The 22,388-nt window shown below is 40.6% G+C and overlaps 1 protein-coding gene across 6 annotated transcripts in view; it reads left to right on the top strand.

Annotated features, from left to right (window-relative positions):
• Positions 1-21,508, top strand: part of aplp2 (amyloid beta (A4) precursor-like protein 2) — a 74,020-nt gene extending 52,512 nt beyond the window's left edge. For 2 of the 6 annotated variants that reach the window (XM_074640277.1, XM_074640272.1), the window contains 10 exons: positions 1,019-1,093; positions 1,424-1,582; positions 2,655-2,783; positions 9,093-9,192; positions 9,984-10,157; positions 10,832-10,867; positions 14,965-15,047; positions 16,908-16,985; positions 18,900-19,055; positions 19,330-21,508. In XM_074640277.1, coding sequence (XP_074496378.1) covers positions 1,019-1,093; positions 1,424-1,582; positions 2,655-2,783; positions 9,093-9,192; positions 9,984-10,157; positions 10,832-10,867; positions 14,965-15,047; positions 16,908-16,985; positions 18,900-19,055; positions 19,330-19,431 — 1,092 coding nt within the window. In that variant the 3' untranslated portion in view covers positions 19,432-21,508. The remainder of the gene's footprint in view (positions 1-1,018; positions 1,094-1,423; positions 1,583-2,654; positions 2,784-9,092; positions 9,193-9,983; positions 10,158-10,831; positions 10,868-14,964; positions 15,048-16,907; positions 16,986-18,899; positions 19,056-19,329) is intronic. The other 4 variants (XM_074640278.1, XM_074640275.1, XM_074640274.1 and 1 more) reach the window with 3 other exon arrangements.
• Positions 21,509-22,388: the final 880 nt, after the last annotated feature.

Genomic DNA, 22,388 nt, shown 5'->3' with positions numbered 1-22,388 from the left:
TGCAGGAATAGAGTACTGCAGGGATGACGTATTTTTGTAGACCAACCAGGAAGTTAGCATCGCCCTGGTTCCCTCTACAAAAAGCCAATGGGATTTTTCCATTGGGTTTGGATTTTTGCAGAAAAAAACTCCGTGGCAAACAAACATTTATGATACTTACACTTTTTGTTAAGCAAGCTAATCTTCACAAATGAACACCACTTTTATGATTTTTGAAATGTGAATGCAATCGCCTGAAGTAAAAAACTAACGTGAGGCTATAAAACAAACTACACCATGGTCGCATGGACGCGAGTATACACAACGAAGCCGTAAAGGCGGACGAGTCGGTGTGATGGGTTTAGTAGTCTCATTAAGCCACTTGTTAGCAACCGTCTTTGTTAAGACACGTAATAGCTTAAAAATGAATGAGTGGGATATTTACTGACGTATTTCATATCGTAGAACAAAATGTTAAAATATCTTAAGCTTGTGTTAAACAATGACCTTATTTCAGGCATCTAACCAAAAACCTATTCAATAAACCCATTGACTTCCAGACGAGGGAACCGGAAGTGCTAAAATGCTGACTCATTTCCGGGTTTTAGGACTCATTCCTGCAGCACTCTATTAACAGAAGATCTAAAACTAAAACTAAATATTTAGAGACTATTTGCACTGTTGTGGCTCAATAATGATCGAGGGTCACTTGCGCTTTTCTGTACTGGAAAACAAATTCAGTCAAAAAATGTCTTAAGCCTATTGGGGTACAGCTGAGAGTAGCCTCTGCCTGAGAGAATTCAAGGCCAACAAATTAGCAAGTCAGTTGGCTTGCTAAGTATTTCAAAATTCGAAAGCAAGAATGCGGCAAGGCGCAAAGTCAGACTTTAAGGGTCACTTAACTTTTGCGCAATGGAATACTTTCTTTTCTATCCATCTACATTTACAAAAATGACTGTTTGACTCACTTTGAGTGGACGGGTGCAGTAGGAACACCTTGCATCTTGCTTCATTTCCATCTCTCTCTCACCTTCTCCAGGTAAGAAAAGAGTGGGAGGAAGCTGATCGCCAGGCTAAGAACCTGCCCAAGGCTGAGAGGCAGACATTGATCCAGGTAAGACACTGATCCTTCCCCTTGGGAGTCCCCCCCTTTGTCCCTTTGTGTGGGTGAGATATGATGGCTTACAGGCCCCGGGTCCCTATCTCCCTGCGCCATTAAAGATCCCTTTCCCTGGCTGCTCTATCTTTATCACTCTGAGGCTAAATTAGGGCACTGTCTGAATGGGGAGACTTCTAATTGAGTCCCCAACTCCCCTGACAAGCCTGAGAGGCGACATGAGTGAAATCGAGAGCCGTTTCCTTTTTTTTAAATAGAAAGATGTGTAGTGCCATACTGTTTACGTTGCATATACATATTTATATGTGTTTATGACTTTGTCTGTAGCACTTCCAAGCCATGGTGGAGTCCCTGGAGGAGGAGGCAGCCAGCGAGAAGCAGCAGCTGGTGGAGACTCACCTGGCCCGGGTGGAGGCCATGCTGAATGACCGGCGCCGTCTGGCCTTGGAGAACTACCTGGCTGCCCTGCAGGCCGACCCCCCCAGGGTAAACACCACACACTGGCCTCTCGGAGCATCTTTTATCCTCTCCTCACCTCCCTCCATCTGTCTATTGCTTTTCCCTCGCCTAGTCAAACACATTGACACATACACACATTTCTGTCAGACCACACTCACACCTTAAACTCTACTTATGGCTTGTGGCTAATCTCATATCCTGTCAAAAGACCCTCCGCCAATTCATCATGAGGAGAATGGATTACTGCAACCAGAAAAACACACATCCCCAAAAAAATCCTCCATGAGCACAGAGTCAATCACATTTGAACCCACAGCTATAATCCCTGTGTGTGTGTGTTTTTTAATTCCTTTTATCTAATAGTCTTTTGATGCTTTTGCCAGCACACAGTTTGGCACTCTTTTGCAAGAGCACAGGTGGCCTCTCTAACCACCAGAGTTGGCCATGTCATCCAAGAAGGACTAAAATATTTCTATTTTGTACTCATTTCAAATACAATAACCTGACCTGAGAGCAGTAATTTCTAATCCTGCTTCCGTTACACCTCAAAAAATGCTAATTGCATCATCTGTGGTGGGATTCTATTTCAGTAGGTGCCACAGAAGATTTTATGTCATGTCACATGCAACAGATTTTTTGCACCTCACACTTGACAGCGTTCTTGTCATCCTTCTGCTCAGATATATGAAGGGGGTGAAAAGAGACTAATTTTCATGTTATTTCTCATCTTTAGTAGCACAGAGTGTGCTCATGTCTGATGATAGGCTCACTACTAAATGGGTTTGTGGGTCATATTGTTTCATCATGTCACGTTTTTTTTTAACTAAAATCAAACACACCTGAATCTGATGAAATCAGAATCTTTTGAATGAAAACATTTAAAGGGAATGAGAACAATAAACTTTCAAAAATATTGGATTGATAACTATAAAATTAGAAGAGAACACCTGATTGATACGACTTCAAAGTCACTTATCCACACAAGATATCATACTGATCCATCTAAGAGGCGGTATTACACAGATATGGTCATGAGGTTGCGTTTCACCGGCCAACACTACAAACCACCCCTCTTCTTCCCCCTCTATGTCCCGCTCAGCCCCACCGCATCCTCCAGGCCCTGAGACGGTACGTCCGCGCCGAGAACAAGGACCGTCAGCACACCATCCGCCACTACCAGCACGTCCTGGCCGTGGACCCTGAGAAGGCTGCTCAGATGAAGTCACAGGTCAGTGATTTTAATCCTGATGATCACCTGATTTGACCGCCCGTGGCCCAAGTTGATATCTTGATGTTGCTTGTTTTGTCCAGTCAACCATCAAAAACTCCCAAATATTCAATTTACAAACAGAGAAAAGCATAGAATTCACACATTTGAGAAGCTGTAACCAGCAAATGTTTGGCATTTTTGTTAGAATTCATGATTTTGATGATGATTTATACAATTAGGCTATTTGATTATTTTCTTTGTAGTCCAGTGGTAGGCAACCTTAGGTAGCTTAACCAATGCAACACTAGCAATAAGTGTGTAAGAGAGTTTTTTGGAAATGTTGCCCTCTCATCCGCATACCAAATTACCTCTTTCACAGCCATTGGCAGTTTGCACAGCCTGTTATTGACAGTAGTTTGATTTTTTTCCCCACCTGCATTCCCCAAAGATCCGCCCTACTCTGCCTGTGATCTGTTTAGTACTCGTTGCCTTCTCCGCAGAATTTTTAAGTTTATTGCTGATGAACAAGATTGGTGGAAGGTTGGTAGGGTTAGTGATTACAACTTGTGGTGGCAGTTTCTGTTAAAACAAGACACAAACCAAGGTAACAACTTGTCTTTCAGTGAATTTAATAAAAAAGGCATACATTAATAAGTAAAGCATCTGCAGATGGACTCACGAGCACAGCCACCTGTTGTGGACTGTGGCAAGTGAGCCCCGAATACAAAGAGTAGTCAGTATTTATACATTTAAAGCATAACACGAAGATAAGTGCAAAGACGAAAAGAAGAGAAGGATAGAAAGTGTATCAATGCGTCAGCACACAGCAGACAACAGAGCATCACAAGACATAACAAGTATTTCAGCAATCTGTTGTTTGCAGTTACAGAGAACTAAAATGTCAGGTCACTGTCCTATGGTGACAAAGTTGAACATGTGAGGCCCTGAGATTGTCTAAAGATACAGTGTTAAACTGCAGATATGAAAATTGCCAATACAAACTCAGACGTGGATGTTTTCATAGGGATGGCAGCCTCCTTGAATAGTGCTCTCATATATAATTGCAATGTCCTGATTATGGAAGAAAAATATTTTTTAGAAATGTTGCTATTAGGGCTGTCAAAGTTAACACGATAATAACGCAATTTCGTTTTAACGCCAATAATTTCTTTAACGCGTTCGATCTTTCAGAGGTTGTAGCGAGCTCAGTGAAGATAGTATCATATGAAACTAGAAAAACCGAAGGAATCCATTGGTACCAACCATGTCATACTAGCTTGTCGGGAAGGAAGTTAAATAATGCTCCAAACTTGCGCTAAATTTTGGCGAGGAAAAACTGGCATGGCCATTTTCAAAGGGGTCCCCTGACCTCTGACCTCAAGATATATGAATGAAAATGGGTTCTATGGGTACCCACGAGTCTCCCCTTTACAGACATGCCCACTTTATGATAATCACATGCAGTTTGGGGCAAGTCATAGTCAAGTCAGCACACTGACACACTGAAAGCTGTTGTTGCCTGTTGGGCTGCAGTTTGCCATGTTATGATTTGAGCATATTTTGTATGCTGAATGCAGTACCTGTGAGGGTTTCTGGACAATATGTGTCATTGTTTTGTGTTGTTAATTGATTTCTAATAATATATATATATATATACATACATTTGCATAAAGCAAGCACATTTGCCCACTCCCATGTTGATAAAACTATTACTAATACTTGACAAATCTCCCTTTTAAGGTACATTTTGAACAGATAAAAAATGTGTGATTAATTTCCGATTAATCGCGATTAACTATGAACAATCATGCGATTAATCCCAATTATTTTAATCAATTGACAGCCCTAGTTGCTATGCATATTGCCTTTATGGATGGAATAAAATTACAGATCCATTGGAGATTTAAATTTCGATGTTGTGTCATAATTAACCTTAAAGCTTCAGCAGGCAGAACGTTTTTGGCATAATTGGGCAAAAATTCCATAATAATCTTTCAGCATATTGTAATTCAAGTGTTCTGAGAGAAAACTACACTTATACACCTCCTCATGGCTCTGTTTTCAGGCTTTAGAAAAAAAAGATGTGCTCCGGCTGGTGGGCGGTGCTTGGTATTTCCTCAACATATCTCAACATGGCTGCCGGGTCACAATCTTTCTCATTTTACAGCTAAACAGTACACTACAAGATGTTTCTGAAAACATTTGAGGTGAGAAATAGGCATTACAGTAACAGAATATTGATTCATATTTGATCAGCGTTGCCTAGTTTGACCGTTTGGTCGGAGTTCACGAGTGATTGACAGCTGCTCAGAGACGGCAGCTGGACGGCTGATTCCAGATCAGCTCTGACTGCTCCGTCTGTGAAATCCTCCAGATGCCATTAGGAGCACCTGAGGACACCAGAGGAACAGGATTTTTTCAGATTACCTGTCTCATGCACTACTGTCAGGATATAGTGACCGTTTTATAAAAATAACTTTTTTTAATCAGATTTGCTCCATGTCAACCCACTGCTGCTTTAATATCAACCATAATGTTGATATGGCACACTGATTAACAAGAACATTTAAAAATGGCACTTCATATCAAAAAGGTTGCCGACCCCCAGTGTAGTCCTTTAGTTCAGTTTGGCTAATTGGTACCTGCCAATAATTGGACGTTATTTGCATCCTTCCTGCACTATAGTTTTGACATGCTGTATTAGAGGCTGTGTCAGTAAAGCTGAAGCCTCCTGCAGAGCCACTCAGAGCTCTCACACTATCCCCGCTCAGACAGGGGAGGGATAATGATGTCTCAGCCTGCTCCTCTCTGCCCTGTTTCTAAGTGTGTAGGAGGTAGAAAGAGTGTGTGTTTCTCTGAGTTGAAGCCCGGGAGGAGTGTGTAGGCTCGTCTGATGGAGGGGGGGTGTTTCATTCACTTAAGCCTCAGCCGAAGATTAACATTGCGCAGGTCTTGTGTAATGCTGGACTCTGAGCCGCTGCACAGGGATTTGGCTGGAAGCTCCTCCGTTAGATGCGCTCGCCTGTTTGTGTCAGTGCCCTTCGACACCATTTATAGTTATCCTCCACCATTACAGATAACACAGCAGATGGATGAAACAGCACAGTGAGGAAGGGGAAAGGACCGGAGGGTTTCCATTTAGATGAATCGTGGCATCTGGGAGGCGGGGAGCCTCTGTGCTCAGTCATGGGAAGCCAATCTGTGTTGTTGTGCTCCCACACTGTTTATTTGTCAAGCCTGTGTATTTCTTCACTCAGCCAATCCCGCAGCATGTTCAAATCTGCATCTTTGCGACTGTTTGTGGTTTTGACATGTGACATCACACAAAGGATCCTTTGTAAACAGAAGGCTTGCTGTGCTTTATGTAACTGTGACTTTCTGGGATCAAGATTATTCTTTGTTTTTATAAAAAGTCTCACCTGTCTAGCTCAGGAGAGGTTTCTTGATGCATTGAAATCTCTGCTCCAACACTGAGACATCTAATCTTCATAATGACGATTGTTTGTCAGTGTCAAGCATCGACAGGAAGGTGCCACAGGGGCTGCATCGTGCCTTTTTAATGGGAAAGGTGCATTATTGCCATCTGTTGCCAGCTCTGCTGCACTACAGCCATGTGTTGGAGGATTAAAACAGTCAATCATCATGTTGGGAAATAAACAGCAGTTACCTGCCAAGATCAGCTTTGTCAGTGGCTGGTAGTTTTTCATATTCTGCCAGTCTCTTTGGCAGCAGTAATGTGGAAATATTCCTCCTCTCCAAACATCATATTGCTGGTAGAAACTGTTTAAAAAAAAAAAAAAAGGAGACCGGAGAATTTTTGGAATAAGTTTTGTATCTGCTCAATCAAAAGAGTTTGTTGTTTTACTCAAAGTGTGATGTAGTGGGGATCATTGGGGCTGACAGGCAGTAGTTCCTGTCAAGTCAGTTCAGAGCTTCAACACTGATTTGAATATTACATGCAGCAACTTGTTTTATGTCTTCAAGTTGGCTGGCTGCGAGCGAGTCTGACTTCATCTGAAGAAAATCTGCTCTCGAGCAGAAAGCACAGTTCTGACAGTTGTGTTTACATTTGTGAACATGAACGACTCTCTCCCCTCAGAACATTTATAGTTATGGGCAGAGAACAGCTAGCTGACTCTCCTCACATTTATACTGTATAGTTATTTATTACATTATTGAGATTTTAAAGCCTTTTTCTCTTTTGCACCGATTAATAACATTTTGCACATGTTAGGGCTGTCATTTAAAATATTACAATGCCAGTACTAGTACCCTTAAAGTGATAACGATACCAATAGAGTAGCCTACCTCTTTCGATACCCATCATGTGAATGGAAGCTGTGTCCCATTGGCTGTCTCACAGAGCTGGTCGTTCCCTCTGCTCCTTCAACCACTCGCTCGTAAAGAAACCAAGCTGCGTTGTATTTTAATAAGGGCCGTAGGCTATACCGAATGTTTGTCATCATATTTTCTGACCCTTAAAAAAATAATCCTCAAATTCTCAATTTGAATAAAGAGATTCATCGGATTAAATGAGCCTTATATGAGTTTTTCTTTTATTAAATCAACTTTCTTGAATGTCACTCATCAGTTACATTTGATTGTTGCTAGACCGCCAAGTTAATACGATGTATACACCGATACCAGATCGGATATCGGGCCGATACTGATTCAAATAGCTGGATTTCAAATTTATGTTTATATACATTATATACTGGAATTTTAATTCCTGTTTAAGTTTTGGCCAACCAGTTGCTGCATTAAAAAGGTTTACACTTGAATTGTAATTCCTGTTCATTTTGAAGATCTTTTACCATGTTGCTGGTGTACGATTTATTATTTTAATAATAAATAACAATTCAGTTCATTTATATCTATGTATTTTTTGTTGCATTTTGTTTTACAAAAGTCAGGAAATTAATGTTTAAGTCAAGCCTGATGTTACCTTACACATAAAAGAATCATCCCAGTCACTTCCACACAGTGAGGCATACAGTTTATTAATTAAACACTGGCATCGGATCGGTACTCTGTATCATCCGAAAGCCCAAATCTCAGGTATCGCTATCGGTATCAGGACTGAAAAAGTCGGATCGGTGCATTCTGCATTTTTTTTGGCCTTAGTGAAAATGTTGTTTTTGAAAGGCTAAACACGGACAAATATGGACTGAAAGAGAATATATACATGTTGTGAACTTTGGAAATGATTACATCTACCTTTTTCCAATAAATCTTGAGTTTTGGACTGAAGAGTGACTGAGACAGTTACAGAGACGAGGGCTGGGCTGCGGCGCTTGCTGTGCGTGTTTGTTTTTTTAATAATTAATATACAGAACAAGCTTAAATACAACACCAACCATCGCCACGATGTGGCACACATTGATGTTGTTTACTAAGTGAAGGTTCTACAACTTCATCATCTTCTGTCTCCTTTATCGTATGTGTTGTCGTGTTCTTCTTCATCTTCATCTTTTTGTTTGGTTTGTATTCCCTCTTCCTGCTGACACGACTCTCTCTGGAGATGAAGTTCAATCTTCTCTTACGCATTATCTCATTGTGCCGATATGTTTTCCCTGCTTCTCTGTGCAAATCTCCAAACAGGAAAGCCAAGACTGTAATCTGTGATTCTATTAGGTGACAAAACCTGTAACCGCATCGGTAAACCTAAAAATTTGAGTGAATTTCAGGGGGATTTTCTGGAATAAGGGTGTATTTTCTGGTTCATTAATGTTAGCTTTTGAATAAATACTGTTGGGATGAACATTTCATACCAATAGTTGGCAAATTACTCTGTAATTAGTTGTCACTGGATTAGTGTTGAGGCGATTATTCAGTTAATGGGCTTGTCATATGCCGTAAAATGATTCATCATCAATTTTAATGAATGATTTATAATTTTAAGTATTTTATCGAAACAATTCCCGCTCCTCTAATGTAAGGATTTTCAGCTTTTTACGTCATTATAAACATAATTTGTTTGTGCTATTCACTGTTGTTCAGACAAAATAAGCAACTGGAAAGACAACACCCTGGGCTTTGGGAACCTACAATGGGCATTTGTCCTTGTTTCATGGCATTCTATAGACTAAACAATTCATCCATATCGAAAATTACAATAATTGGCTGCAGTCCTGGATGTAAATGGTAACATTGTATATCAAAATCTGGATTATTTTCTCCCTTGTTTTGAATAATCCAGGATTCTGGAAATAAAAAAAACATCATTTTTACACCATACAGTGAAGCAGTTTCACTTTGATGTCATCATAGAAATACAGCAGGATTTTGGTTACATGACACCCTGTTTGTCTGCTCTTCCACCACCAGGTGATGACCCACCTGCGTGTGATCGAGGAGAGGATGAACCAGAGTCTATCTCTGCTCTACAAAGTACCGTATGTGGCCGAGGAGATTCAGGATGAAATTGGTGAGTCGTGTTTCGTCAAAAGCCCCAAAGGCAGCTCGGAGGAGAGACGGTGTGTGCTGTAATAAGAATGTGAAAGTGAAATGAAAACAGTGATGGAATTCGCACATGTGCCAGACAGATAAAGCCATCACATTTCCTCTGAGTATAAGGGGATTTTTTTCCCTTATATTTGGTGCAAACTGACAGAAAAACAGTCTTCTCTTTGTGCAAAAAGAAACACAAATACAGGAGGAGACCAGTAGCGCTGTCGGTAAACCAGTTATCATGCACACAGAGAACAGTATTGTCTTTTTCTCAGTATGAATGTGTGCAAGGGAATTTAATACTGCTGCTGCTCTTTGTCTTTAACGGTCTCTGCTCACCAGCTCTCGTTTTCACAATTAGATCTAAAGCTGGAAACTGTATTTGGGTTGTATTCATCACCAGTGGTACAATTTAAGACAGGCGATGTCCGGCATGTTTTATTGTTTTGGTATCTTGGTTCATTAAAAGAACCGTAGCATGGCGTTGCAGCGCGGATTAAAGTGGAGCGGGTGCAGTGACAGAACTGGGTCATAGCTTTCACCAATGCAGCATCCTGTTGGGAGATGTGCAGATTTACACGGAGAATAGCTCTCAGAAAAATAGTAATTGGTAGTTAGCAGAAATGGGAACAGACGTCACTTGCAGCAGCAGCAGCAGCTCTGTTAACAATAATTGGTGAAACACATTGCTGCCATGTCCCAGGTTGACAGGTATTAGCACGTGCCAGCCCGTCTCATACTCTGTCATTTTGCCCTTTTTTCCTGCAGACGAGTTGCTCCAGGAGCAGAAAGCTGACATGGACCAGTTCCTGTCGTCTATCTCCGAATCACAGCCGGATGTCACCGTGTCGTCAGAGGAGAGCGTGGAGGTCCCCGTGTCCGAGGGCAAGCCATACCGGCCCTTCCAGGTCACATCGTTGGGGTCTCGTTCAGAACCAGAGGGTGAGCAGCTCCAGCCTCAGACACAACAGCACTGTGGCTGTGTGGACAACAACAGTACACACACATAAGTCTCTCTGAAGGACATTGGTGACGAAGCCCGCCAGAACTGTTGCACAGGGAGGGAGAATAGGTTTACAATGTGTTCTACACCGATGCGAATGTGTTGTGGAGCCATGTGTTTGGGCTTTATCTGTGCCTGCACAGTTCCCTGTGGCCTTCAACGCAGCACTACTGAAGTTCACAGAAACGCACAGAGCCTCAGGCTTCGGTGCTGAGCTGGAGCCAAAAGCTTAGGGGAAGAAAAATGAGCAGTTATGGCTCTCGTCTTTGTCACATTGGTGCCAAACAAAAGATTGAATGCTCAAGGAGAGAAAAAAAAAGTGATGGATGGAACGCTTCCAGCAAGATGGAAGGCAAATTACAAGTAAATCCCCAAGGAACATTTAATATACATGCCAACACCCCAGAGGGCTTACACAGAGCCAGCCAAGTTTGAAATGGCTCCCTTTTTTGAGTTTGGTTATGTCTCAAATTTATTTTCGGACTCTTCCCTGCTGGACTCTTTTCCTAATCAATTAACACAGCTTGGTAATCCTGCCTTTTCTCTTCTCACCTAAGTTAACTCTCTTCTCTCCTTCCCCCTTTTTTTTCTGTTGCTCATTTCTAATGCCAAGGCGATCTATCAGACTCCCCACGTGCCTTCAAGAAAGGTTGGTGCCTCTGTTGCGTCTTGTTTTTCTCCTCATCTCCCATCTCCTATTTTGTTCCACTGTTCTCCTTTCCTTTGGTGCACTTTGGGATCCTCTCTCTCCCACCATTTCTGTTTTATCAAAAAGCCATCTGGTGGTTAATTTTCTGCTTTTTTTTTGATGACTCACACGGGCTGCGTGGTTGGGTTTCGGTTGCTCTTTTGCTTTTCATCATACTAAAATTATCACCTCATGCTGAATAGTAAAGCAGTGGCTTCTAAGGGCCTTTCTCAATCCGATCCCTTCACCCTCCTACTCTGTGGCGTTTGTAGTCACACTTCCAGCTGAATTAAGCACCCTTCTGTAAGGCGTAGGATATAAATACAGCGGCAGGCTTTTGGGACGAGCTTCCCTCTCTCCGACGGAAACCGTCGTAACGTTTTGTAACCATGGTTTCATATCAAGCGGCAACTGTTATACACAGCACTATTGATAAGCTACATAATTAATAAGGTGGTACAGGCAGAGAGGTGGCAGGAAAAAGTCATTTGCTTTGGTGTTTTGGTGCATAGACAAGAAAAATAAATATAGAATAGGAAAAAAAATACAATTTTAAAAATAGGCTTACTATTTAAAAAATATGTACAATATATCTGTTTAAAATGAAAGAGCTTGGCAGGAATGTGCAAAGGTTCAAAACACAAAGAATAAAAAGAATATGCAATATACAGAGAAACTAAATATAAAACTTACTCCCATGCTTCTTTGGTGGCATTTCTTTTTGTTTGGTAAACATATTCTTGTTTTTAACAAGATATGGTATTTGCAACAGTCCCTGTATTTATGCACTTTATAATCAAATGAACACATCTACCGTTTTCTAGACTAGACATTTGGTCCAAATTTTATGTAACCTTTAAGTCATTAACGTCTGAATGACAAAATGAAATGTCTATCTTAGTTTGGGCAGGTTACGTTTGTATGGGTAGTCGCACATAACTTTTTTTGTACAGAGCGTGTTCCATGATGAACACAAAACGCCGTTGCACGTGGCCAGTAAGTCAGCATCGATGCAGGCTCGCTAATTGGTTTAGGATGGCACTTAATATGGCGAACCCTCCATGTGGACGGAGTGGAAGTGGGTAGGGAGAGGATGTAAGGGGGTGGTTTGAGAAAGGCCTTGAGTCTGGTAGAGATAGGTCCCAGCCAGCTTCCCCTCTCAGAGAGACGTGTGTTCGCTGTCATCCCGTCCTCAGTGCATTCGTCAAACCACCTTGCTTAATTATTCCCCCTCCCACACGCTTATTCCCCTCATCAGTCGCCCTCTCTCTGACAGCAGCTGTGTGATTTAGTGGCCCTGTCTGAGGCTTGGTGTTTCCGCTGCTGACCCACAGCCCAATCTAAATGGGCCCAATTTGTCCTCCAAGACCTGAGACGGGGATCTGGCTACGTGTCTGATCTGGGCTTAACCTTGTGATCTTACTCAGTGAACACAGAGACACCTTCCTCTAATTGCTGAATCTAAATTATGTATTGATTTTTTGGGGGGAAAATAGATGCACAACCTCCCCTTGCTGTTTTTTCTTTTTTCCATAGAACTTCGTTCTGTTGTTTTTGCGCTTCACTAGTCCAACCTTGCAGTTAAAGAAAAAAGAGACATTCTAACCCAGCCAATATTTGGCACATTTGCTTGATAAATGATTCATTGTCGATTCCTTTTCTGTCGATTGACTAATCGATTAATGGACTCATTGTTTCAGCACTTTTACAAATCCAGGCACGTGAGAGGTCACATTGCTCCCGTAGAGGTCACTCCCATTGTGCTGCTGTGTGTTACTGTGGCAGGCTGCGACACTACGTGCACCCTGCAGTACCATCTGATAAGCTGCCAGAGTTTCAGACGTCACTCCTGCCTGAGTGAGGCTTGTAAACACACATCATTGTCCCCTCACTTAATCCAAAGGCAATTGTACTAATCTTGAGCGTTTGGCATTGGCAGCAGACAATAAGCCGACGGCGGACCCGCCACTGCTGTACAGTGCTCAGGAGGACCATGCCCTCATTACCCCACTCGCTCTCTCCTCTCTCAGTTCTTGATTTATTCATGGCATATCTGGTGTGTGTATATTAATAGATCCTATGCCTATTCCAGAACCATCAGTCTAACATGCATATTTGACACTTATTTGGCCCAGTTTTTGGTGTAGCCACTTACTGAAACCCCCAGGTTTTTTTATTTTTAATTGTCATCTGTTAAAGCTTCAGTCAGTAACTTTGAGCAAATATGAAAAAAAAAAAAAAAAAAAAAAAAATTATAAAGCTGTCACTATATCCTGACAGCAGTGAATGAGACAAGTAATCTGTGAAAAAAAAGTCACGGCCCTCTGTGTCCATCTAGTGCTCATGATGGCATTTGCAAGACTTCACCGCACCCGAAGGAAAACAACCGGTCAGAGCCGAGGAGCATTTAAAGCAGCCGTGAATCGCTGCTCACGAAACTTGCGAACTTCAATCAAACTGTCAAACTAGACAGCGCTGAATAGATATCAAACATGAAACAAGATTCTGTTACTCTAATGCCTATTTCTCGCCACAAATGTGACCCGGCCGCCATGTTGAAATCAGTCGAGACAAAACCAAGCAGCGCCCACCAGCCGGAGCAAACGTTCTCATTTTACAGCTAAACAGTACACCACAAGATGTTTCTGAAAACATTTGAGGCGAGAAATAGGCATTACAGTAACAGAATCTTGATTCATATTTGATATTTATTCAGCGCTGCCTAGTTTGACAGTTGACAGTTTGACCGGAGTTCGCCAGTTTCGCGAGCAGTGGTTGACACTGTGTTAAGGTCTTTGCACACCAAGTCTGTATTTTTCAGTTGCATTTTTTTAATCCGTCATCTGATTTAAAAAAACAACAACATTACACACAGAAGCCTTACACACTGGGTCCGATGTGTTTTATTACTCTATTTGTTGCAAAAATTTGCATTACAAGACAAAACTGAAATAATTGCAGGTGTGCGATGGATAGCATTAGTCCCAATGGGGCTAATGAATGAATGACGTTAACAAGAAGCTATCGTTTAGCTACCTGAAGCGCAATCAATACTGTCTGATCTTTCTTACATTCTTTTGCAACCATCCCTGATTCCAAGCTGTTCTGCAATCACCTGCCTCAATCTATCTTTAAATTCTGCATCTCTGTATTCTTTTATTATTTTATCGTAAAGTGCTTTGTGCTGGGAGACGGAGTAGGTTTATCATGCCATTTTGGATGACGACGTTTGCACAGACGGTGGCTCTGAGTGGTCAAACTGCCCTCTTTTGTCATTCGACGTATGCGAAAAAACGCAGAAAATCTGACCTGTTCCAAAAAATGTAATGATGGACAAAAGTGTCGGAGTTGATGGGTAAACGTTATTGACACGTGAGGTTGTATTTATTTTTCCACGTTTGACAATTTCGGACGAAAAATACGGACTTGGTGTGCAAAAGCCTTTAGAGACTGCTCGTCTCTGATTGGTTGCTTTACTTCGGCACTGTGTAAGTGTGCGAATGCCATTAGGAGCACAGGAAGAGGCAGAGCAACATGATTGTTTTCACAGATTATCTGTCTCATGCACTACTGTCAGGATATAGTGACAGTTTTATAAACATAACTTTTTTAGCATATTTGTTCAAAGTTACCGACTGCAGCTTTAAAATCTCAAGGGACTATGAAGGAGTTACAGATGAGGAGCTACAGTGATGCAGACTTTTGACCATGAAATTGGAGAAAACAAAATGCCAGGATGACTCCTAATGTTTAGAAGGGTTTCATTTAATGGGTGTTTGTAGAGCAGCCATATGCAAAACACCACTTTGAGAGGGCCTTTGTAGAAAATGTATGGTCAGTGTCATGTTGGCGTCACAGTGCTCACACTGTGCTAAATGGAAGAAAGGGGTTTTGTTGTCACCAGTGCACTATGGAGACTGACGTGACAGTTGTGATGAAAAGAGCTGGATGTTTTATGTGCAGCTGTCCACCATCAATACCTCCATCCCTGTTTGTTTGTTTGTGTGTTTGTTTGTGCTGCTCTGCTGTTATTGACTGTGCTCCTTCACCTCCTGCAGGCTCCGCCATGTCTGGTTTAGACGGTCTGATAGGTGCTGAGGAGAGAATCATCAACAGCAAACCCAAGATCAGCGACAATGTGGTAAGAGCTTCGCTGTCACTTTTTCATTCTGTTTGTGCCTCGAAGCTTTTTTCTAACTTCTAACTTCTAACTTGCTTAACACATGAACTGAAAGCAGCATTGTTAAAGCAGAAGAAACTGTGTGAAGATATTTAATTGTATTTCCTGCGTTAAAGCAGCAGTTGGTAGAATTGGAGCAAATATGATTAAAAAAAGTTATTTTTATAAAACGGTCATTATATCCTGACAGTAGTGCATGAGACAGGTAATCTGAAAAAAAATCCTGTGCCTCTGTGTCCTCCGGTGCTCCTAACGGCATCGGCAAGATTTTACAGACCAGAGGAAAACAACCAATCAGAGCCGAGCTGGAGCCTTGTTGTCTCTGAGCAGCTGTCAATCACTCACCAACTCCGATCAAACGGTCAAACTAGGCGGCGCTGATCAAATATGAATCAATATTCTGTTACTGTAATGACTATTTCTCGCCTCAAATGTTTTCAGAAACATCTTGTAATATACTGTTTAGCTGTAAAATTAGAAAGTTTATAAAGTATGTTGAGATCAGTTCAGGAAATACCAAGCAAACTGGAAACTGGAGCAAACTTTCTCATTTTACAGCTAAACAGTACACTACAAGATGTTTCTGAATATTGATTAATATTTGATCAGTGCTGCCTAGTTTGACCGTTTGATCGGAGTTTGCGAGTGATTGACAGCTGCCTCCGTTGAATGAACAGCCAATAGGAGCGCTCTCTCTCTGAAATGACCTGTGATTGGCCAAAGTCTCCCGTCACGGGCTAGATGTTCTAAAGCCTGAAAACAGAGCCATGAGGAGGTGCAGAAGTCTAGTTATCTCTCAGAACACTTGAATTACAATATGCTGAAAGGTTATTATGGAAGTTTTGCCCAATGATGCCAAAAAAATTCTGCATACAGCAGGTTTAAATATCCTACAACAGACAACAGAGTTTAATTTCATTACCACGACCTCAGAACGAGTCAATTGAGCTAATGATTGTACATACAGCGCTTTAACATAGCTCTCTTTAAGTTCAGCTTCTAATGAGTCAGATTATTCCAGTAACTACAGTATGTTGTCATAGTTACAGCTATCTCACACTGGGCTATTTGCGTGTCTCTCTTTGGCCTCTGCCAACCGACCCTCATTCAGATCAACTCCACACTTTGTTTCGGCAGTCATCGCATGCTAACTTTTTCTTTGCCAGACACACCATTCCTCCTCGTGGATTTTCAAACTCAAAAATGCTTGGCTGCAGAATGCGTGCCGTGTCTCGCATGCTAATCCAACACCGACTGCAAAGCTGTGTATTTGTGTGTGTGAATATGAGTCATGCAACTTTTTGAATGCATGCATGTTTCTTTTTTTCTTCTTTCTTTTGGAAGTGCCAGTCTTCTAAGGCGGAGCAATCTGAGGTTAAAAATAACAAATGGTGGTCACACCTAAAATGTCAAACGTGGGAAATAGACTCTGGACTGCTCTGTCTCTACAAACAGCAGATTTTTTTTGTTTTTATTTCTGCCTCCTGAACACGCCCACTTCCACTCACAGCGCTTCTTCTTTAGATTAGAGCTCTCGGTAATGAGTGGCTGTTTAGAAAGATGTATTAACTGTGTGCCGAGAAGAGAGTCTGTTGTTGATGCTTGCAAACCACCCTCCCTCTCTCCTTCCAGTTTGTACAAGACAGCTCCGAGTGTATCATCACCCAAACACAGATAATCTTTGCAGTTTACTCTGCTGCACATTCACACCCTCTTGCTCTCCGCCTGCCTATCTCTCTCTCTTTATCTCACACACACACATACGATCTCACACACACATTGTGGTGAGTGTAACCTGGGCTCCCCTGTCTGTGTTGACAGGTGATTGATGAGTCTCTGGATGTTAAAGAAGTGGTTTACAGTGCAGAGAGAGTCAGCGTTATGCATGATGATGAGCTGGTGAGTATAGCGGTGCCCTCCACAGGGCTCTTTGGGGAACTGTAGCTATCAGTAGTGGGGAGAAGGTTAAAGAAGGAGGGAGTGTACAAAGATACCAGTTCTGCAGCTGAATTAAAATTTTTAAAAAAAAACAGATTTGGAACAGATCCCGAATCCCGTCTTGTTTTTTTCTGTTCAGGCTAATTTGTTTTGGTTATTTCTGCATGGGTGCATGTTTGTTATGTGATTGTATCTGAATGTACACATTGGAAATCTCAGTGATATGATACGATGAATGTGAATCCACACAAACCGAGTGTACTCGGTTTATGTGTGAGAATGAGCAGTAAAACAAGATTCCCCAGTGGCTGTCTACATATGATTAGTTTGTGTCATATGTGCCAGATTACATTGTGAAGATGAGTGTAGGTGACTGTGGTTGTGTGTTTATACTGAATTGGCCAAGATATTACACGATCTTCCACAAAGACACGTTTCATGCATGTGTACACACTATCATAAGTCAATCATGTCTTACATTGGCTTATATTTCAAAGGGAAATTCTTGTACTTGTCAACCTGGGTGCTAATATTATGTCTTTCTATTATGACTATTGATCCTGATAACAATTTACTCAGCGCCTCCGCTGTAGATATTTGGGAACACAGATTCTAGCAAGAACATTATTGATCGGAACGAGGAGTGTGAGCCGACTGCAGCTTTCCAAAAAAAAAACTTCACATTAACAGAAATCATTGTGGGCAGTGCTCTTTGAGTCAGACTGAAAGTAAACACAGATAGTCGTGGCTTGGAAATCCCTTTAGCTATTGAAGTGAACTGTAGAGCAAAGTAGATCCACTTCATGGATGTTGGATACGTAGCAGCAAACACAAGAAGACAGTTAGTGTCAGCAAGTTTACAAATTGCAAAAGTTAAATGTTAAATGTGGTTAGGCCTGTCACAATAATTACGTTATCGACTTATCATACGATATATGGACAAGACCTCACTAATTTTTACGTTGCCGACATATCATACGATATATGGACATGAACTCGCTAATTTTTACGTTATCGACATATCATACGATATATGGACAAGACCTCACTAATTTTACGTTACCAACATATCATACGATATATGGACATGAACTCGCTAATTTTTACGTTATCGACATATCGTACGATATATGGACATGACTTTTTTGCTGACCTTCGATATTGCCCGTTGTGTTTACATGCGTGTTTGTTTCCATAAGAATGTCACCAACATTTTAGACAACATGAATAAACAGCAGGGTATTTCATACCATTTTAAGACTTGGGCATTGCGCAGACATTGTGCATTTTTGTTAACAGAAACTGGAAGTCCATTCTATTTATTGTTTTGGTTGTGTGGTTTTATGTTTCATTAAGGATTATGTTTCATCATTTTGGATATTTTAATATTTAATTAAAAGTTCATTGCTCTTAGAAAGGGTGTACTTGCATTATTATGCTATTATATTATCATTATATTACTGGCATGAAATGGTCTTAAAATCACAATAATATCGTTGATCACCATTATTTCTGAGACAATATATCGTCCAAAAAAATTAGTTATCGTGACAGGCCTAAATGTGGTTATTAATGTTGTCATGATCATTGGTCATAATGGAAATTAAGAATATGAGAATAAGAGTTCACATACATTTTTAGATGGCTGGACGGGAGCTTTATTCTAAATTGTCATAGAACAGCATGATAACAACAATTTGAATGTCTATTCAGCATAAGACAATTACCTGATTGAGGTAACTAGTATATGTGTAAAAACAATATGTTCATTAGTACGGCAAAGACAACTTTGTATTGCTCCAGTTATCAGCTGTGCATGTATTGTCTCCTCACTGTTGCTCTCGCTGTCCTCCTCTCACCCGTTCTACCTGTTAGGAGACCTACCGCCCCCTGGGAGAGGACTTCAGCTTCGGCAGCAGTGCACTGATTGGCTTGCTAGTGATCGCGGTGGCCATAGCAACTGTTATTGTGATCAGCCTGGTGCTTTTGAGGAAGAGGCAATACGGCACCATCAGTCATGGCATCGTGGAGGTAAGCCACCTGTTATCGTGAGCGGAGTGTGAGGATTTGGACAGAAGGTGTGAATCGTACACACCAGTGCTCTCAATGAACTGCTATCCATCTTATTCCAAGTGTCCGATTTTGATGAAATCATCAGGGGTTATGTAAATGGGGCATGTGTAAATGCAAGGCAAATTAGATTATTGCCCCGGCAGCATTTGCATACGACGCACACAGCATGTTGTTGGTGCGTTCTGCCCTTGTTTAGGTCAGCCATTAAGAGTGCGGTGTGTCTGTCTCACAGGTTGACCCCATGCTGACACCAGAGGAACGCCACCTCAGCAAGATGCAGAACCACGGCTACGAAAACCCCACCTACAAATACCTGGAGCAGATGCAGATCTAACCATAGCCTACAGGGGGGCACTGTGGAGTCTGACAGAGGACGGCAACCGAGGGGGAACATACTACTGACCAATAACATATGCTATTGTTAAAATCATTTGCATACATCCAAACTCCATTTACTGGTTTGTTCAAAACAATCCTAAATAATGCTACTACTTCTACTACTGCTACTATTGTACTATAGAGCTCTTTTTGATCATGTTTCTTTTGAAAAGGTGATGTATCTGCCATTTTGCATTATGGAAAATGTGATTCTGCAGATTTCTCTGTAATTATCAAATACAGCTGTCTCAGATCAAGGTGTATAACATTTCTTCAGACATTTCCTTTATTTTTGAAAGTGAAAGGCAAATCAAAATTTAAATATTCATCAATATTCAATATCATCGAACCGGCATACCAGACACTACACTTTATTTCTCATCATGCAAGTGTCATTCATGCCGTTTCTGATGGTTTCCTCAAAAAAGAATTGGTGTTTTATTTTGTTCTTTTTTTCCTCTCAATAGATTGCTTGTATATGAAGGTTCTTTGTACCAATTAAAATGTATAGTGAAACAACAAATGAGAAAAAAATGAAATCATGAATTATTTACTTTCTGTTCTTTGTTATGATAACAGACAAAATATACATATACAGTTTAAATATATATAAGAATAGATGTTTTTAATTCCACCTTTTTTTTCCTCCCAGGGAAGAGGTTATGAGTGGGTTTAGGGTTCTTAGCTTAGTGGTCATGAGTTGTGTTGGCAGGCACACTGTTAGAAAGAGTCGGGGAGGGTGAAGGTGTGCACAGCCCCCCAGCTCAAACACATCACACAAAACCTACTCTGAACCCTTACTAAGTGAATGTGATAATATATCCCCTCCTACACACAAAAACACAACCTTTTATCAATAGGGAAATCCATAGATTAAATAATACCTATTGACATGTGTTACATAGTTGAATGTATCGTGGAATCTTTTTTTCCATACTATGTACCCGACAGGTTCCTACGTGGCTTTGATTTTAATGCTCTGTCGCGGACATTGTGACAGCGGGCGATGCTAAAAACTGACAAACAAGTGGTGATTTTGTGTTGTTGTTGTTTTTTTGTTTATTGTTTTTCTGCAAAAAATTATCTGAAGCAAAAACCGAGTACCAGAAAAACTACTTCGAAACTAATTTTGGGGATGATGTACACACACGTTTCTGGAGCAGCTGTTGGCTTTGCTGGTTATAAAGCGTAGAACAGTCGAATAAATCAGAACAGGGCCGGCACAGAGGCACAAGCAGAAGCTGCCGCTATGTGCCACCATCGGGCCCCCAAATGAAGGGAAAATGCCCCAAATTTAGTAGATTTGCAGGGTGTTATGGCTAATTCTCGGATCACAACAAATGCCAAACAATGAAGAAGTTTTCTTCTGAAACTACCAAATTTAGGGATTGTTACAAATAATTTTGGTCGTACTAAAAGTTTTTTTAGGATTTGGGGGAACTATAACAAATTTTGCAATCTGGATTTTGGGATTTGGTTTCCCAGAAAGGCTTGGGCCGGCCCTGGATCAAAGCCAATTGAAGACAACTTGGAGCTGGAGGGCTGTGTAGGCAGACAGAGACACACAGAAAGACAAGGCTTGGAGAGCTGGTTTTTGAAGAAAAGGCTAACTTGTGTATTTTTACAGGTAGAGAATGACACAAAACTGAATCCTAGAATCCTCTTTTCTCTCTCTCTCTCTTAGTATTGTCTTTGTATGCCTGTATAGTTGATGTTGCAATCATGGCTTTTTTCCGGAGGATTACCTGTGGTGTGCATTGTTCTTATATGAAATGATATGATATATATATTTTTAAGTTTGTTTTCTTGTTTTCTATTTTTTCCTCTTCCTGTGACAGTATCTCTGTATGTGACTGTCTCACTATGCACCCAAACGGCTTCAATCTTGTAACTGCCTGCTTGATTGTGGGAAGGGACTGGGAACTAATATAATATGCATATTAGTGATTTAAAAAAAAAATTGATTGACACCAATGGAAACAGATTTATGGTTACAGGGGGGGATACACATCAATAAACTCACAACTTCCATATGTATGTGTTGTCTTTTCATGATAGATAGATAGATAGATAGATAGATAGATAGATACACAAATGAAAACAGAGTTATGAATATTATGTTCCATTTCTGTTAATAGATCCCTTGAAATGTTACACACTGTTCCTTTAAGTTATTATTTAATTAGGCCGAATCGAGAGAAGTTTCAGGGACCATTATTTTAGGGCTACTAACTGAAACCAGGAGATTTTTGGCATTTTTCTTAAAAATTACTTGAATAATCAAACAATTATCAAAATACAAGAAAGAACAAGAAAATTAATTAAAAACAATCGTCAAAATGTTATGTTATTTTATTTTATGTTATGTTATGTTATGTTATTTTATTTTAAATGAAGTCAAGAGGAGTTTCAGGGACCATTATTTTGGGGCTGCAACTAACAGATATTTTCATTATAAATTAATCTGTCAATTATTCCTGTCATTATAGCCTAATTGTTTGGTATGCTATATAACATATCAGAAGTAAGAAAGTAAAAGAAAAGAAAATGCCCACTCTAATGTCTCAAAGCCTGCCTTGACATATTCAAAATATCCTGTTTTGTCCGAGCAATGGTCCAAAACCCCAAAAATATCTTGTTTAATATCATAAAAGACAAAAATCCCAGAAAGTATTCACATTTGAGAAACTGAAACCAGAAGATTTGGGGCATTTTTTCTTAAAAATTACTTCAATGATAAAATGATTATCAAAATATAAAGAAATAACACATTTGCACACATAATAAACATAATACATTTCTGTTGTAATTAATCAACTAATCGTTTCATCATTTTAAGTGTGTGTGTGTGTGTGTGTGTGTGTGTGTGTGTGTGTGTGTGTGTGTGTTTGGATTCAAAATGATTACGATTTT

Source organism: Sebastes fasciatus, chromosome 7 (assembly GCF_043250625.1).
Source record: "Sebastes fasciatus isolate fSebFas1 chromosome 7, fSebFas1.pri, whole genome shotgun sequence".
Taxonomy (NCBI): Eukaryota; Metazoa; Chordata; class Actinopteri; order Perciformes; family Sebastidae; genus Sebastes; species Sebastes fasciatus.
The sequence above is the reverse complement of the archived record's forward strand: the minus strand, read 5'-3'. Positions and strand labels throughout refer to the sequence as shown.